This window comes from Chiloscyllium punctatum, chromosome 45 (assembly GCF_047496795.1).
Source record: "Chiloscyllium punctatum isolate Juve2018m chromosome 45, sChiPun1.3, whole genome shotgun sequence".
Classification (NCBI taxonomy): domain Eukaryota; kingdom Metazoa; phylum Chordata; class Chondrichthyes; order Orectolobiformes; family Hemiscylliidae; genus Chiloscyllium; species Chiloscyllium punctatum.
The window spans coordinates 54,593,228-54,606,797 of NC_092783.1; the positions used below are offsets into that span (position 1 = coordinate 54,593,228).

Sequence of the window (13,570 nt, forward strand, 5' to 3'; positions counted from 1 at the left end):
ACTCTGGCTTTAGGCTCTGGGAGTGCAGAGGAATTTCTTGTTTGGGAGATCTATTTGCCTACATTGATGGTTAGCCCCTACAAGTCGGACATGGAGAGGAGAGTGCTCCGGTCTATGGGTACCCTCTTGGTTAGCATTCTCTATCACCTGTTAGGTAGTAATGTCTCGAAGGACATTGACGGGCTATGCAGAACCTAGACTCAAGAATTAGGGCTGGAAATCTCATCAGAGATGTGGGAGGATATATGGGAAAATGTTAGGAAGATCTCGATTTGTAATAGGACCCAGGCTATTCAACTGAAGGTACTCCATAGGGCTCACGTGGCACCTGAGCGGCTTGTGAAATTCAAGACAGGAGTGTCCCCAATGTGCCCAAGTATAAAATGGAGGTTGGCACTCTTACTCATTGCTTGTGGTCATGCCACAAGCTCCTCAGGTATTGGAATACCATAGCGAGTGTTTTGCCTAAGGTTTTGGGAATGAGATTAAGTTGGAATCAGTGTCCCTCCTTTTGGGTCTTCCAAATCTTCCCTCCCTGGAGGCACATGGGAAGAAATTGTCTAATATTCTTTCTTTCTGTGCGAGGAAGAACATTCTAATGAGCTGGGTGTCAGGAATACCCCCAGGACTCTGCAGCTGGCGTAGGATAGTCATGGAAGGCGTCCCCTTGGACTTCCTTATGAGTATAATGCACCAGAAAACGGATTTGTTTTACAGAACATGGCAGCCCTTCCTGAATTATATTAATGCAGACTTATTGGCTATGTTATCCAAGACCTTTGTGTAGCCATGAGGGTTATGTCTGTCTGTCCTGGAGGGGAGAAACCTGAAAAAAATATGGGTTTACTTATTATTGCTCCTGTTGGTGGGGAGCTTCAGTGAGATTGCGCTGAGTGTAGTAATTTAATTGAATATAATTTAACTTGATATAACTTGGTTTGATTTTATTTCATTTGTTTATCTATTTTTCTTCTTTCTCCTTGGTTATTTATTGAATTGTAGTTTTATGTAGAGGTTTTTTTTTGTGCTTTGGTAGTTTGTGGAGTAGAGTAGGATTCGGTTTCTATTATTGCTATTATATTATAAAGTTGTCATACTATTTTGTGCCGGTTTTATAATTTTGTAAAAAACTTAAAAGCTTTTTTTCAACAAAAATATTTATTTAAAAAAATGGCAGCAGAGATAGCCCAGGTAATTATAGACCAATGAGACTTACTTCTGTTGTAGGAAAAGTTTTGGAAAGGATTATAAGAGATAGATTTATAATCATCTCACAAGCAACAATTTGATTGGAGATAGTCAACATGGTTTTGTCAAGGGCAGATCATGTCTCACAAAACTTATTGAGTTTTTTGAGAAGGTGACCAAGCATGTGGTTGAGAGCAGGACAATTGACGTGGTATACATGGACTTCAGTAAAGCCTTTGAGAAGGTTCTACATGGTAGGCTGTTGGAGAAAATGCAGAGGCATGGGATTGAAGGTTATTTAGCAGTTTGGATTGGAAACTGGCTTTCTGTATGAAGGCAACAAGTGGTGATTGATGGAAAATATTCAGACTGGGGTCCGGTTACTTGCGGTGTGCCACAAGGATTTGTTTTGGGACCACTGCTATTTGTCATTTTTATAAATGAATTGGACGCAGGCATAGGTGGATAGGTTAGTAAGTTTGCAGATGACACTAAAGTTGGTGGAGTTGTGGACAGTGTGGAAGAATGTCGCAGGCTGCAGGCAGACTTGGAAAAACTGCAGAACTGGGCTGAGAGGTGGCAAATGGAGTTCAATGCAGCTAAATGTGAGGTGATTCAATTTGGGAAGAATAACAGGAAGGCAGAATACTAGGACAATGGAAAGATTTTGGTAGTGTGGATGTGCAGAGGGATCTTGGTGTCCATGTACGTTGATCCCTGAAAGTTGCCACCCAGGTTGATCGTGCTGTTACAAAGGCATACAGTGTGTTAGGTTTATTGGTAGAGGGATTGAGTTCTGGAACTGTGATGTCATGCTGAAGCTGTACAAAACGCTAGTGCGGCCTCACTTGGAGTATTGTGTGCAGTTCTGGTCACTCCATTACAGGAAGGATGTGGAAGCATGCAAAAAGGTGCAGAGATTTACTAGGATGTTGCCTGGTCTGAAGCAAAAGTCTTATGAGGAAAGGCTGAGGGACTTAGCCTTCTTCTCTCCATTGAGAACAGACCCTAGAGGGGATTTAATAGAGGCATACAAGATGATTAGAGGATTAGATAGGGTGGACAGTGAGATTCTTATTCCCCTGATGATGACATCTGCTTGTACAAGGGGGCATAGCTGCAAATTGAGGGGTGATAGATTTAAGACAGATGTCAGAGGCAGGTTCTTTACTGAGAGTGGTAAGGTTATGGAATGCCCTGCCTGCCGATGTAGTTAACTCAGCCACATTAGGGGCATTTAACAATCCTTGGATAAGCATATGGATGAGGATGGGATAGCATGGGGGGGATGGGCTTAAATTAGTTGACAGGTCGACACAACATCGAGGGCCAAAGGGCCATACTGTTTTATGTTCTACGCAAGGATTCTCTGAAGTGTGACTGATTCCTTTTGACATTGCAGAGTTGGAAGTTCCTTCATTTTATGGATAAGTACATTATCACAGCAAAGGAGGATCATTATCACTGGTTACCCTGCTAGTTTAGCAGCAACACGCACTTGTAACAATAAAAGATACATGCCCACCTTGTGTCTCTCACTGTCTCACACCTGCACACACACACATGGGTGCTGGGGAAAAAATAAGCACTGCCACAGTTAGGTGGTAGTGTGGGGTGAAAAATAAAATACATGCCAGGACCCATTGTTAGATGAAGGTTGGCCAGATTGTACGTGTCAGATGGACAGAGGAGAGGGAATTCAGAGTTACTCCTGTATGCTTCTTGAGTAATTTCTGTCTGTCCACTGCTACATCAAACATGCTATACACGAAGTTGCACTTGTTTGTGTATTACATAACATTAAGTTGTTGTACCACTGAAGGCCTTTTGGCCCATCATGCCTGTCTGGAAGGATTTCACAATTAATTTCACTTCCCTCTGCTTTCCCATAGCCCTACATTTATTTTTCAAAAAATAAGACATTTCTGGAGAAACTCAACAGGCCTGGTAGCATGTGAGGACAGGAAGAAGAGTTAATGTGTCAATTCCAGTGGCCATTCTTCAGAACGCTCCTTAGATGCTGCTAGACCTGCTGAGGTTCTTCAGTTTTCTTTTTAGTTAACATCCACAATTTTTATTTCCCTGTTTTCTTTTGCCACCTTCAAGTATTTATCAATAGTCTTTCTTTTGCAAACCACTATTGAATGTGTTTCCATCATTCTTTCAGGCAGTATATTCCAGATCTTAACAATTTACCTCACAACACCTCTGGTCCTTTTGACAATCACCTCACTCTATGTCCTCCAGTTACGAACCTTCTGCCACTGGATTTACTCTCTTAAATCATTCACAACACATATTGCTCTGTGAAGTGCTCTGCGACAGCGCAGAATTGAACACTCCATGTTATAGATAAGTACGTTGCCAGTGAGCGAGGGTTACTACCAATGGTTAACTTGCCAGTTTAGCACCATTGCCCACCTTGCAATAACAAAACATGATGCGGAAGTGAATGTGTTGGATTGGGGTAGACAAGTTAAAAAAATCACAACACTAGATTAGATTATAGTCCAACGGGTTTGTTTGGAAGTACTAGCTTTCGCAGCACTGCTCCTTTGTCAGGTAGCTGTGGAGTAGGATCATAAGACACAGAATTTGTAGCAAAAGATCTGTGTCATACAGCTGAAACAAGATATATATTTTTTTCATTTGCATCTCATTTCAGCTGCATGACACAGATCTCTTGCAATTAATTTTGTCTTATGATCCTGCTCCACAGTTATCTGATGAAGGAGCAGTGCTCCAAAAGCTAGTACTGTACTTCCAAATAAATCTGTAGCACTATAAGCTGGTGTTGTGATTTTTAAATAATAAAACAAAGATACATGCAAGGATCCAATTGCAAATGAAGCAGTGAAGTACCCAATGCTTATCAATGCATTTGTGCTGTTGTGTGGAACACGTCACATCTTTTACACTTGGGTGTCGTTGTATACAGTGCATTACACACCTCACGGAGTGTGAGGCGCATTGAAACAAATTCACTCAAATTAAACATTAATACTTTCAAGGTGAGTGCACAGGGAGTCTTCCAGAGACTGTATTTTATTTACAAGATTATTAGTAATACAATCAAAACGTTTCATTGGATTCGTCAAGAGGTAGAGAAACCAACTGGTCCCAGATCCTCTCAGCTGTCAGTTTTACCCCAGATTATCTTGCCCTTATCAAATGGTCAGTTTTGTTCAACACCATTTGGGAATGTGGATTATTACAGTCAACCAAAAGTACAGATTTAGTCAAGTAAAACCAAATAGCTTAGTATAATGCACCCCCTCTTCGAGCTCACACAAGGCCAGGGCCCAAAGCTCGAAGTGCAGCAGGATTAAAATTTACAAGAAGTGCAAACAGTGCGAATAAACTCTCCTCAGTTTAAACATCTCAATTTACAACTGGGAGGAATTTGTTATTGATATTATTAAGAGTGGCTTGATGAACTTTCAACACAGGCCAAAGCAAAACGAGATGAAGTCTCCCCAAATCTCTCAGCCACCTCCATCCCTCTCCTTACTGCCTCCTTCTCCACCTCAAGCCTCTCTTACCCTGGGTACTGACTGATGAGAGACTTGGTGGAAGGCAAATCTCCAGTACAAACTAACCTCCAATCCATTCAGTTGGGCATAAATGATTCAAGAGACCACCAAAGGGTACAATTTGTCACAGTTCAATGTCTGGCTCAATAACCACATACTTTTGTCAGAAACCACTGTCACTATTTTCAAACTGGACAGAGTTTGCACATTGATAAATATTACATGGTTTTACTGGTTTATAAACAGGCATTTCACAAAAAAAAAGGTTGCACCATAATTACAAAGTGAACAGTTTGAAAGAAGTCTCAATGATAGATTTCTGCAAACAATTGGTTGAGATGCACATCATGGTCAGAAGTGGAGTCGGGATTAGAAACTAGGGGAAGGTCGGGAGTGGAGGGATTGCTGAAATGGTGACAGGTCTGCATACCATTTCTGGTACTGCTCCAGTGTGACTTTGCCCCTCTGACTGAGATGTGTGAATACCCTCCCCAAGACTGCGATGCCCATGGCCGCTCTGACTAGCTCGGAGGAAGGGAGAAGAATAAACTCTTCCTTCACTGTCCTCCTTCTCGGAGACTTGAAGAGGCCAGGGGCTACAATTTGACCGAGGACGCATTGGACTAAATTGGCCGATTTCCTGCCAACTCGGCCTCACGGTCAAACAAAGGCAGATTTAAAGTTGCTCAGTGATACACTTTGATCAGAGAAGCTATCTGTGGCACATTGTTGCAATGGGAAGATCACCTAGGTAAATGCATTGCAGCTCTGCCCCAGGAATAAGGCTTCAACAGGCATGCTACAAACCTGCCTCTGTTGACTGGAATAATAAAAAAAAACAAAGCAGTTGGTTCAAGTTTGATTTAATGTAAGAGATCTGAGCTCTCGTTTCAGAACTGCTGTCAGATCTAAGACCAGGTACTGTACAAGATCACTGGAATCAGCTGTAAACATGGGGAGAGAAAATAGCAGTAGTTTCTGATGAGATCACAGTGCTTAATTGAATTTTAGGGCGATTGATATTTTCCATGTGCACCTCCCTACATATTGAAGTAGCAGCAGCAACAGCAAGAGGAATTGTGTTTTCTTTGGCCCAAGGTTAACCCAAAAGGTTGAGAAAGTCCTTCCTCACCTCCCTGATCAATAGTCCCAAGGGAGTCTTTCCAATCAAGCCGAAAACCACACTGCCCTTGCTTTTATTCACCCAGTGGCCTCAGCAAAGAAGTAGATCGGCAGACAGAAACCCAAAATAACAGCAGTGTAAAATACTGTCAATTGATAACAGTGGGGAAAATGTAAAGTCTTAAGTTAGTGGCTAATATACAAGCTATCATACAAGACCCTCCCACAGTAGTCACCGAATTAATTACTTCACATCAGTGATAGGGAGTTCTGCAAAAGGAAAATGATTCAATAAAAGCTATCACAGTTCACAGGCTTTGGCCTGTCAGTCACACGGCATCGAAGTGATTCACTCATTCTCTCCTCATCTGGATATGCAGTTTGAGCAGGAGCAGTAGGTGTCTGCTGTCTTTGTCCCAATTCTCTGGTCACTATGATGCTGTTCTGTGACTCCTTTGTAAAACAGGGGTAAACAGGGTTCATGCACCCCTGCATTTATGTGCACTTCTGATGCAGGGAACCTGTTCCTCACCCCACCCTCCATCCAAAAAGAAAAATCAACTGGTTCTACCCTGTGCTGACTATGCTTGCAGGCTGGATAGGGCTCATCTCTGAGCACTACAGGATCATGTGACAGGCAGGTACAGCATGTGCTTTATTACACATTTCCCTTCAGCTAAACTTAAGTAGTTCCTATGGGAACTTGCTACTGTGTAGTTCAAAAGGTTCACCCTGTCACTCTGTGACAGTAGTAAAGTGCAGCTTGCTGGGGCTAACACCCAAGGCCATTCACAAATTGGGTAGGCTCCCTGAGAGAATAGTGTGTGCAGGCCTGTCGATCAGAGATAATTCACTAGGGCAAATGTGTCACTTTCTCATTCTGTACCTTGTCATTTTATCATATCACTTCCTGCCAGTCCTGAACCCCCTACCCGCCCCCCCCCCCCATTTCTAATGAACTGCAGTGATGCCCAAGGGCAAGGCTATATGAACCTCTCAGAAAGCTTTTTGAGCCCCATTCCTGTTTGTGGTCACACTCTCTCTCTCTCACTCACACAACTCATGTTCAATAATATATATACACGCAGATGCACGCACACACCCACACAGCTTATTAATAAGGAAAAATGCAATACAGATTTACTGAGTCCACTCTTGTACAGTTAGGGCTGAGACAAATCATCATTTCTTCTGACCAATTTTTGGAAAAGGTTAAACACAGAAATTATTTTAAACCTTTGATCATTGCCAGTGTGTGGACCTCCCTGTAATCATGGTGGCATAAGCTAAGTGACTAATTAGCAACTGAAAGATAGGCAATGCTATTTTATAAATAAAAGAGAACAAACCTTCTCCCCCTCCCCACTTCATTACTCCCTCACTCAGCCACCTGTCCTCAGCTTGGTCCCTACCAAAAGTAAACTGGATACAGCTTGCCATCAGAGTAACTGGGAAAAGGTGGGGGTCAGAGGAAAGATTCCAAAAGCCCCTTGTGTCCACAGCCCTGGGTACAACTGGGATCCGAATCAAAGGTAAAACATGGAGCCGAGGCTTTAGTCACGAGAGGAATGTATGCCAATTTCTCACAGCTGTCTGTGCTTAAAGGGTACAGTAGATGAGAGTTTGGGGGCAAGTCTACTTCTCGAATCACAGCATGAGATGGGAAGAAGTGGCTGTCGAAGTCTGTCCGTGGGAGGAAGCTGGAAAGACCAACAGATTGTGCAGCGATGGGTGGAATGTCATTCACACCATCATGCAGGTGTCTGGAGAACAATGACTTGAGGCTTCATCTTGAAATACTGGTTAAACCTCAGCACACTATACCTGGAAGACAAAAACATTTATGTTCTTGATAGACAAGACTGGGTGGGGCTGGAGAACAAGGCACGTTAAAGTAAAATTGCAGCTGGTGAGTTGTGTTGGAAAAGGAACATGTCACAGTTTATGAAATCTGTGTTCACTGAAAGATTCAGTGAAGGCTGCCTCTCTATTTCTCCATGCCCCATCTCCCACAGCCAAGACTTTTCTGAATATGTCAAATACATGTCAACTTTGAAAATGGTCTGACCGCAAGACATAGGAACAGAAATTAGGCCAGTCAGCCTATCTGGTCTGCTCTGCCATTCACTCATGGCTGATTGGGGTTGAGAAACCTTTCTCCCAATTTCTGCCCATATTCCTTGATATTCAAGAACTTATCTACCTCATCTTAAATATACTCAGTGACCTGGCCTCCACAGCCTTCAGAGGCAATGAATTCCAGAGATGCACCACTCTCTGGCTAAAGAGGTTTCACCTTATCTACATTCTAAACCATCTTCCCTTAACTCTAAGGTTGTGCCCTCAGATCCTAGTCTCCCCTACCAATGGAAACATCTTCCCAACATTTACTCTGTCCAGGCCATTCAGTATTCTGTAAGTTTCAATTAGATCCCGCCTCAATCTAAACTCAGAGTATAAACCCAGAGTCCTTAAACATTCCTCAGATGTTAAACCTTTTATTCCTGGGACCATTCTCGTGAATCTCCTCTGAACACTCACTAGGGGCACTACATCCTTCCTGAGATACGGGGCCCAAAACTGCACACAATACTCCAAATGTGGTCTGACCAGAGCCTTATAAAGCCTCAGGAGTACATCCCTGCTTATATATTCAAGTCCTCTCAAAATAAATGCCTTCCTATCTTCTGAACCGGTGTTTACCTCAAGAGAATCCTGGACTAGAACTTCCAAGTCTCTTTGCATTTCTGACTTCTGAATTTTCTCCCCATTTAGAAAATAATCCATGCCTCTATTCTTTCTCCCTCATACGCTCCCACGTTGTGCTCCATCTGTCACTTCTTTTCCCACTCTCCTAACCTGTCCAAATCCTTCTGCAGCCTCCCCACCTCCTCAACCCTACCTGTCCCTCTCCCTATCTTTGTATCATCTGCAAACGTAGCCAGAATGCCCTCAGTTCCTTCATCTAGATTGTTAATGTGTAAAGTGAAAAGTTGTGGTCTCAACTCGATGATCCTTGCAGAACACCACTTGTCACCAGCTGCCACCCTGAGAAGGGCCTTTTTATCCCCACACGCTACTTTATGCCAGACAGCTAAGCTTCTATCCATGCTCGCAGCTTGTCTCTAATACCATGGAGCCTCAGTAGCCTCTTCTGTGACACCTTGTCAACGGCATCCTTGAGGTCCAGGTAGATAACATCCATTGGTTCTCCATGGTCTAACCTGCTTGTTAGTTACTTCCTCAAAAAATTCTAGCAGATTTATCAGGCATGACATCCCCTTGATGAAACCTTGCTGACTTTCTCCTATTTTACCATACACTTCCAAGTATTCAGAAACCTCATCCTTCACGATGGATTCTAGGATTTACCCACAACCAAGGTTAGGCTCTCTGTCTGTAATTTTCTGTTTTTTGCTGTACTCCCTTTTTAAACAGGGGTGTCACCTTAGTGATTTTCCAGTCCTCTCAGACCCTTCCTGATTCTAGTGATTCTTGAAAGGGCCACTAGACCACCAATGCCTCCAATATCTCTTCAGCTATCTCACTTAGAACTCTGGGGTGTAGTCCATCTGGTCGAGGTGATTTATGAACCTTCAGGCCATTCAGTTTTTCTAGCCCCTTCTCCTTGGTGATGGCTACCATACTCAGCTCTGCCCCCTCACTCTCTTGAATATTTGGGATATTAGGAGTGTCTTCTACCGTGAGAACTGATGGGAAGTAATTATTCAGTTCCTCAGCCATTTCTTTGCTTCCCACTACTTTCTCTCCAGCGTCATTTTCTAGCAGCCCATTGTCAACTTTTGCCTCTCTTTTGCCCTTTGCATATCTAAAGAAACTCTCACAGTCTTGCTTTATATTACTGGTTAGTTTAACTTAAAAAAGATTAAATATGAAGGTATGTATGAAACCTACTGACACAGATCATTTTATAAAAAGTCGAGAGCTTTTTAAAAAAAAAAATCACTCACAGGATGAATGAATTTGTAGGCATCACTGGCTAGGCCAACATTTATTATTCATCCCTAATTGCCCAGAGGGCAGTTAAGAGTCAACCACATTGCTGTGGGTCTGGAGTCACATCTGGGCCAGACCAGGTAAGGATGGCAATTTCTTTCCCTATAGGACATTAATGTACCAAATGGATTTTTCCAACAATTGACAGCGATTTCATGAACATTATTAAACCCTTAACTTCAGATTCAAGATTCAATTCAAATTCTACCATCTGCCATGGCAGGATCCAAACCCGGGTCCCCAGAACATAAGCGGAGTTTCTGGATTAATTATCTAGGGATAAGAACTGGCCACTGCCTCCCAGAGTTTGCAGTGAAACATTAACGTGAATTACAATTGAATTGGACAAAAGAAAACTCTAGGGCAGGCTTTCCTCACGTGGGATTGAAATCCCAAGTAGGGGTCACAAGATGAAACTTTGGGCATGATAGGTTGATATTGTGGAGGCACAAGACGCAAAGCAACAATGGCCAACCTGCACTCCTTTCCCGACATTCTCAGATCACTCCCCCACCATCCAACCTTCCAACTGTTTAGTTCTCACTGACGATAGTGGGCAAGTCTCAAACAGCAAAATAGTGTCACAGCGTGAAAACCTTTGGGATTCACTGCGGCAGGGTTTGCATCATTAACACTTCGGGATGTGAAAGCATTTCTTTAGGATCTTTCTATTCAAGAAGTTAAACATGTAAAATAGATTTCAAATACTGGATAATAAAAATCCAAAAGCTGATTAAATGGTAACCAAGTAACCACCATCAGTTGTTGTGAAAAACAAAACTAATTGACTAATGTCCTTTAGGGATGGAAATTTGCTGTCCTTACCTGGTCTGGGCTACATGTGATTCCAGACCTGCAGCGATGGGATTCATTCTTAATCACAGAAATGGCTGGGACAACCAACCAATCAGTTCAATGGCAACTAGGGATGGGCAACATGCCAGTGACACCCACATCCCACACAAAAATAAAAACAAAACAGAGACACTAGGCCAGGATGCGAGTTTAGCAAAGTTTCTGCAGGTGATCAATGTTTCTCTCAGGTACTTACCCAAGGAAATCAAACTCTATGGTTGAGTACTTGGCTTGAATCAATGCCCAGAACCCCCAGAAGAAATGAGATGCCTGGAATCAAAAATGACAAAAGGAGTGTTAATTCAGTGCTTGCTGGTGTCGCAATAAGTTACTACCAGTCATCTATGTGGTCACGTTGTTTCTAGCAGAGCACGATACGGAATGTAGTGGCTGGAATGGTGTCATGAGAATGCAGTGTGTCATAATGGATTTGTGCATTTTCAGTGGGATCTTTCCTTGCGGCTGAATCAAGAATTGTGACAATGAAAAAAGTGTTCGAGGACCAAGTTAGTTACTGTGGAAATGAACTGACTTCAAAGGTAAGAATTCAGAGGTTAATGTGTGAGGAAGCAAACTGTATGTTACATAGCACTGCACTACACTTGTATCATCAGATCAGAATTCCTGCCTCCATCAAATCAGCCACTGACCAACTTGGGAAAAGCTCGATAAACAAGCATGATTTGAACTAGTTGCAATCCTATCACTCTGTCTGATCCACCAACAATACAGATATATGAATTAGGAGCAGAATTAGCAGAATTGGTGTCTGGGTGCTCTTTTCACTTCATCTGACAATGAGCAAGTGTTCTGAAAGCTTGTATTTCAAATAAACCTATCCAAAGATATCCTGGTGTCATGGAACTTTTGACCTTGCCCACCTGAGTTCTACACCAGCACCACCACATCAAGACAGCCAATAACCCTTTGAGCACAAAGCCCCATAATGAGTTTTCAGCTTTGGCCTCACTCCTACCAATCTCAAGATTGTCTTTCAGTCCTACAACTCTCCAAGATATCTGCACTCCTCCAATTCTTGCCTCTTGAGCATTAGTGTCATCACTCCACTATGTGGTGGTCATGCCTTCACGTGCCTGATACAGCTGTAACATGACATTCCAACTCCTGTACTCAGTGCTCTGCCTGATGAAGGCAAGCATGCCAAACAGCTTCTTCATCTCCCTACATACCTGTGATGCCTCTTTCAATTAACTTGCACCCCTACGGTCCTCTGTTCCACAATGCTCGCCAAAGCTGTGTAACTGTGTAAGTCCTGCCCTGATTTGCCTTACCAAAATGCAACACCTTGCACTTGTCTGAATTTAACTGCATCTGCATTCCTTGGCCCACTGGTTAATCAAGATTCCATTGTACTCTTGGATAACCTTCTTCACCTTCTGCTATAGCGCCAAAATTGGTGTCATCCGCAAATGTACTAACCTTGTCATTGTGTCATAGAGACGTACAGCACAGGACGGACCCTTCAGTCTGACTTGTCCATGCTGACCAGATATCCTAAACTAATCTAGTTCCATTTGCCAGCACATGGTCTATATCCCTATAAACCCTTCCTATTCACTTACCCATCCAGATGTCTTTTAAATAGCATAATTGTACCAGCCTCCACTAGTTCCTCTGGCAGTTCATTCCATACACGCAACACTCTATGTGAAAACATTGCCCCTGAAGTCCCTTTTAAAGTTTTTCCCCTCTGACTCTAAATGTATGCCCTCTAATTCTGGACTCCCCCACCCCAGGGAAAACAACCTTGCCAATTTACCCTATCCATGCCCCTCATGATTTTATATACCTCTATAAGGTCACCTCTCAGCCTCCAACACTCCAGGGAAAGCAGCCCCAGCTTATTTAGCTTCTACATATAGCTACTACATTCTCATCCAAAGCGTTTATATAGATGGTGAACAACAATCGACGCAGTATCAATCCTTGCAGCACACTGCTGGTCATAGGTTTCCAGTCTGAACAATTGTAAACCTATGTTGAGTGTGAGATGCTGGTAAAGTGCAGCAGGTCAGGCAGCATCCGAGAAACAGGAGAATCGACATTTCGGGCTTAAGCCCTTCATCAGGAATGAGTCACAGGCTTTTGCCCGAAACGTTGATTCTCCTGCTCCTCAGAAGCTATCTGAGCTGCTGTGCTTTTCCAGCACAACACTCTCGACTGATCTCCAGCATCTGCCATGCTCACTTTCTCCTATTGGTAAACCTTTCCAGTACATTGATTTTGGGCTACAAGAGCTTGGTCAGCCATCCTGTAGAAGGCAATGGTAAACCACCATGGTGTTTCATCCAATGGAAATCCATGGTTCAACCCTCAGAAATTAGAGTGGGAGAGAACTCAGACAAATCCCAAAGTCTACACTTCACCCACTCTATTACTATGAGGATAACATCCTGGGAAGGCCATACCCTAACTATGCAATAACCTCCAACTTAGATGAGTCTTTCAATTGAAGTGATTCCAATGGAGAAGATTGCGGGGACTCAAGTACTTTCCAATTAGGTTCGCATATTGTACTTACTAAAGAGAATTTGTTGACTTGAACATACAGTGTTTGCACTTCATTGTCGGTTACCTCGCCTCCCTTCTTAGTAAACCGTTTACAAGCCTCTAGATAGGTTCTCAACCATTGGAACTGTAAGGATTGGTCTGGATACAGGCTGTAGTCTACCTCGTTCACTCCTAGCAGAGAAAGAGATAGCATTACGTTAATACAAGTCCAGCATGTACAGCCAAAGTGCAGTACATCATTACACACTTTTAATTCTCAGTCTTTTTGAGTTGGCAGAAGTCAAGCAAGTGAATTTTGATGGCACCCTGAGATACAGGTGTTT

General features: G+C 42.9%; 1 protein-coding gene across 1 annotated transcript in view; it reads right to left on the reverse strand.

Annotated features, from left to right (window-relative positions):
- Positions 1-4,199: 4,199 nt before the first annotated feature.
- LOC140467445 (ethanolamine kinase 1-like) overlaps positions 4,200-13,570 on the reverse strand; it is a 50,780-nt gene continuing 41,409 nt past the window's right edge. Inside the window, exons 6-8 of the mRNA XM_072563806.1 lie at positions 13,258-13,418; positions 10,912-10,985; positions 4,200-7,667 (exon numbers count right to left, since the gene is read on the reverse strand). Coding sequence (XP_072419907.1) covers positions 7,595-7,667; positions 10,912-10,985; positions 13,258-13,418 — 308 coding nt within the window. The 3' untranslated portion in view covers positions 4,200-7,594. The remainder of the gene's footprint in view (positions 7,668-10,911; positions 10,986-13,257; positions 13,419-13,570) is intronic.